We start from the raw sequence: 5,207 nt of genomic DNA, 5'->3' as shown, positions 1-5,207 counted from the left end.
TTAATTCTGTAACCTCCTCTCTGTATTGTGCACACGCAATGGATTTAGTTCCACAACATTGGCATTTCCTCCCAGCACCACTGGTTGTACAGTAGCTTGAACATGACTTAACCTGCAGCATACCATTTTAAGATAATCCTTACGAAAATTCTTGTTAAGCACGCCATATATAAAAGGATTCAATGCACTGCTGATATTGGCCAAAAACGTGTATGCTACGTACGCCTCGCGAGGGAAAGTCCATCTCCCAAGAATAGTGTCTACAATGTCAATTAGCAAAACTGGAGCCCAGCAAAGACTAAAAAACACCACTATCACAAATAGTGTGCGTGCCACCTTAATTTCTTTTATGTTTACAGTGTTAATTCCATTACCAGGGTGATACAAGTTGTTATTGTGAGTACGAATTGTCTTGAAGATTCTAAAGTAACAGTAAAAAATGATGCAACATGGAATCCCCACATAAAATGCGACCAAAAGGGCGGCGAATGCACCACTGTCAATTATAAAACAGCAGAAGAACTTGGATGGATGAAAAACCATTTTGTACCCATTTAAGAAATATGGCAATGGAGCACACATTGAAGAAAGCCACGATATAACAATAATGAACTGCGTTTTTCTTTGAGTGAAGTAGCGGCGGTACTTTGATGGTCTAACAAGTCTAAAATACCTGTTTACCGCCATTAAGACCAATGTATGTATCGATGCAGCAGTCAACATAATAGCAGAGTAACCCTGAAATTGGCAGGTCGATTCATTAAAAGGCCACTTAGAGGTCACCAGGACAGCAGGTCCTAACGGAGCTGACACGAAAACTCCCAAACATAAGTCGGTAACAGCGAGTGATGCGACTAACAAATTAGAAATTGTTTTTCTTTGACTGTTTAGTAACATAACCAGGAGAGTTATAAAATTCCCAACTAACATTAATGAGGAAATAATCCCGAATGAAAATGATTCTAGGATAATTTTGGCGTTGCTTCTGGACTGTAGCTCTACCAACATTTCTGCCAGTTGCTTCTTAGTTGAATTCATTACGCACAGAGTCAATCGTATCCAGCTATGGAGTTAAATATAAAAATTAGATAAAATAACATGGACGCGAAGTGATTTCAGTATCTATGAGACATTAGGGCGCTTAAGCAACAACGAAGGCGACGACTACGAAAACGTCACTTAAAAAGTGACTTTGTGCTGCTACAAACTTTATCGCGCTTCTTCCATCTCGTTTACTTCGTCAAATGTTGGCAAATGTTTTTGGAGTTGAATTCTAAAGGACTGTATCAAAGTTCAGGAAAAGAAAAAAGACAGTTGTTCACGTTTGAGTTCCCGTTAATTTACGCATTTTCACGTTGTAGTCGTGCAACGACGGCAAAGAAATGTACAAAGAAAGCGTGTTGCACGAGTTGTTGTTTTGCTAATCTACACCTGTTGTTGTTTTTTTTTGCCGTTCTTGTTGCGGTCGCCGTCGTTGTTGCTTAAGCTCCCTAATCTGAAAGGGACTGTGTCACGGTTGTCAACCTCAGTTTTGTTAACATTCCCAATTACGCGTCGTTGTTCGCTATGGGAACTTAACGTTACTTGCCAATGACAAAAACCTCAGCTTCGTGTCAAAAAAATATGCGTCCCAGGCATTGATCAAACGTTACAAACCACAAAAACGACCATTGAAAAACTGTTAGGCTAACAATTACAAGTTTTCAAAAACCGCTATTGCAAACCGTTTTAATCTTCTTCAAGTTTGCAAATCCTTACCTTTTTTGAATTCGCTGTGATTTGTGATTTGTGATTTTTCTGTTACGCTCAATCTGGTGGCGGTTCCCACCTGTTTACAGTTGATATTGAGAAATTTCGTGAAACAGCTCCTTTGACTTGTTCTGTTATTCGGGATGCAGGTTTTGATCATTTCTCTCCCTTCTCTTGAAATCACCTAGACAATGTTAGTCAAAGAATACATACACTGACCAAGGTAACACCATATTCGGTGGCAGATCCAAGCAGGTCGACGTACTTGACGTAAGGAAAATGTTAAAGCAGCAACGCACACAAACCATGAATAACGTAAAGTATCTAATAGACGCCCGGAGTGTTTATTTAATTTAGGTGCCTAAGTGGGGGCTTTTAATAGATGGGAGGCATTTATTCTCATATCTGTAACAAGATCAACAAAATTTCAAAAATGTTTTCGACGAAAATACCCGGAGAGTTTATAAATACATTATAGCAGAATATCCTGTCCATCCATTGATACGCCAAGGCCTTCTAGAGATCCATATCGCTCTTCCATTATGATGTTATTGTCAGCCCATCCTTACTGTTTTAAGCTTGACATTCAACAAGATGCGATGCACAAACGTAGCCTTGTTAATCAAGCAAGAAACTGAGCAGAACTTGAATTATTTCAGCCTTTCTGCTTTTTCGTAGTATTTTGGAGTAACTCAAGAAAAATTACTTTAATTTGTATGTGGGATACATGGATAAAAATAAATGGAAGGCAAATAGCCATTAGAGATTTCACATAATAATTTAAACATACCCGCTCAATAAAGAGTTCATCTCTTATTACTGCAATTTGCAAGAGCCTTTATTTAAGCTGTAGTAAAACATGCTATTTATAGATGGGGAAAAGAAACCAGTTTTAACAGGTGCGGGGCTAGCATTCGTTAGAAGGAGGTATTCTGATGAAGTTGTGTTTCTGTCGGGAAAAATATATATATGGTCTGGTAAAATGTTTGCTTGTAGTAATATCATTATTGTTATTATTATTATTTTATTAATAGTATCATCATTTTTTGCAGTTTTATATATAAAGGGCCAAATGGTTGCTTTCGTACATTAAGCGGGCTAAAATTATCTCTTCCTGTAAAACAGTCAGGGTGAAAAGAAATAGAAAGAACATATGTAAAAGCACTGACGTTAGGCGATCGGTCTATCTCAATTTAGTTAGACCTCTATTCGGCTATGCAACCCAAATTTGGGCTCCTCAGTCTATCAAACTAATTACAATTAAAAAGGACACAAAGGCGTGCCACTAAATATGTTCTCAAATTGCCTTTTTCCTACACAAATTCTTACGTGGACAGACTTAAATCTTTGGATCTGCTGCCATTAAGATTCTGGCAAGAGTATCTAGATATGGTGTTTTTTTATTTCAAAATCATTCATGGTCTCGTATCGGTAGATCCATCAATTGTTCCTAACGCTCGCATCACGAGGCCTACCAGATCTTCATCTAGTGGTGTTATTAAATTTGTAGACCCTAAATTTCAGGCAGCAACTTATCAAAAGTCTTATATCACCAGATGCGTACGCGTCTGGAACGTTGTTGCTGATGAACTGATCCTGTCATAACGCCCTCAATGTTTTTAAACAGGCAATGGTAGAGTATTACAAAACCGCCTTAAGTAATTACGACCGTGAAAATTCCCGCACTTTTAAGTCTGTCTGTCTTAAATGTAACAAGTGTCGTAGTCTTGCCCAGCCTGTCTCGTGTTGCTTTTAATTTTGTGATTATGTCTTTTAACTATTCTTATATTTTTTTAATTTTCTGGGCCCCTAGTAACTGGCTCACGCTGTTGCGGAATCCCTGCCACTTTTTGTTTGTTACTGTGTTTGAATACCGATGTGTTTATATTATGGTGGCGAAGGTAATAAAATCAAATCAAAAAAGCCTTCTAAAAAGTAAATAATATTATTTCGACCAGTTCGTGCTAGAGAGCTCACGCCAGACAGTGTCTGCCCCCCTTTGCACGAATCGGGATATTTTGGGGCCTTCCGTCCACACAATACACAAGACCACTGAATCTGCTCATGGAAAACCCATCCTTTTGCTCTCTCCAAAGTAGTCTCCAAGTCCTTGGATCTGACGGAGTTGCGAATTCGTGGAGACGATTAAAACCGGATATTTTCCTGGATTCGTGCGGACAGGGCCTTTCTAAATCTTCAGAAGTTTACCTTACATCGATGGGCTTCGTGGATAACTACCTCAGCTCTATCTGCAAAACTAGCTTTTTCAAGTCTGACACTACTTCTGTATCAAACTTAATGTGTGATAATAGGCCACCTCCGAGTTCCAAAAACCCTCACTTTCAAAATGAGGAAAAGTGTACAACCTTTCTTGTGGAAATGAATTTTATTTGTATAAGAATGAAAAATCATTTCCGTATCAAAGGCTTAGCACTTAACCTCGTTTCGATACAGAGGCCAGCGGAAACTCGGAAATTGCTTATTAAGGATATTAAGGACACTTTTCTTTTGATAAGGCTTGAATGTTGCAATGGTTTGCAACTCTCCCATTGCGAGTGCGTAAAAAAGTTAACATGAAAAAATGAAAGAAGCCAAGGTGCAAATAGAGTCACTCTCGTCCTCAGAGGCACCTGACCTAAACTTGAAACACGAATGTAGGCGGCAAAGCGGCGTTTGTTTTTAGTTAGTAAACCAGGTTTTCTTTCTACATTAGGCACGCGCAATGGCTTTATCTCCAAAACATTTGCACTTCCTGACAGCCCCGCGTTTGGTTCTACAGCAGCTTGAGAACAGCAGTATCTCCAGCTTAACACCTTAATATAATCATTACGAAAGTTCTTGTTAAGCACACCGTATATCGAGGGATTCAACGCACTGCTGACATTGGCCAAAAAAGTGTACGCTACGTACGCCTCGCGAGGGAAAGTCCATCTCCCAAGAATCGTGTCCATGATGTCAATTAACAAAACTGGAGTCCAACAAAGACTAAAAAACACCACTATCACAAATAGTGCGCGTGCCACCTTAATTTCTTTATGTTCATACTGTTAGAATTGAGAAGTTTGAATTGAGAAGCTCGTGCAATATATAGCGCCCTGCTTGCTTCGTAAAGGGAAATAATATCGCCTGTGTATACAGCGGAATCTCTCTTCAATTTAACGACGCTTCCAAAAAACGGAAGCTTCTCAGTTAAAGACAGTGGTCTTGGTCAAACTTCTTCCAACTGCTCTTCTACTGTACTGCAACACCTTTTTAATGAGGACACCACTTCCTTGGATGTTAACATTAAGGGGAAGTTAAGTATATTTTCGAATCCCGTACAAGCCTGAGGTTTTTCAGGCTTTCTTTTCGCAACTGCAAAAGTTGCATCTATAACTGCGATGACCTTCTTTCATATAATTCTTCACCCCGCAGTTCTCATACATGATTTTCATTATTCATAACTTGATCATCTTTTC

At 39.0% G+C, this 5,207-nt stretch overlaps 1 protein-coding gene across 1 annotated transcript; it reads right to left on the bottom strand.

The window, feature by feature from the left end:
* On the bottom strand, positions 1–1,038 carry LOC140941927 (beta-2 adrenergic receptor-like). The gene has a single exon (XM_073390931.1). The coding sequence runs from the start codon at positions 1,036–1,038 to the stop codon at positions 1–3; it is 1,038 nt and encodes a 345-aa protein (XP_073247032.1).
* Positions 1,039–5,207: the final 4,169 nt, after the last annotated feature.

This window comes from Porites lutea, chromosome 6, assembly GCF_958299795.1.
Source record: "Porites lutea chromosome 6, jaPorLute2.1, whole genome shotgun sequence".
Classification (NCBI taxonomy): Eukaryota; Metazoa; Cnidaria; class Anthozoa; order Scleractinia; family Poritidae; genus Porites; species Porites lutea.
The sequence above is the reverse complement of the archived record's forward strand: the minus strand, read 5'-3'. Positions and strand labels throughout refer to the sequence as shown.

What these genes read in the sequence shown, in the direction of transcription:
- LOC140941927 (XM_073390931.1), bottom strand. Translation starts at nt 1,038, where the DNA reads ATGAATTCAACTAAGAAGCAACTGGCAGAAATGTTGGTAGAGCTACAG.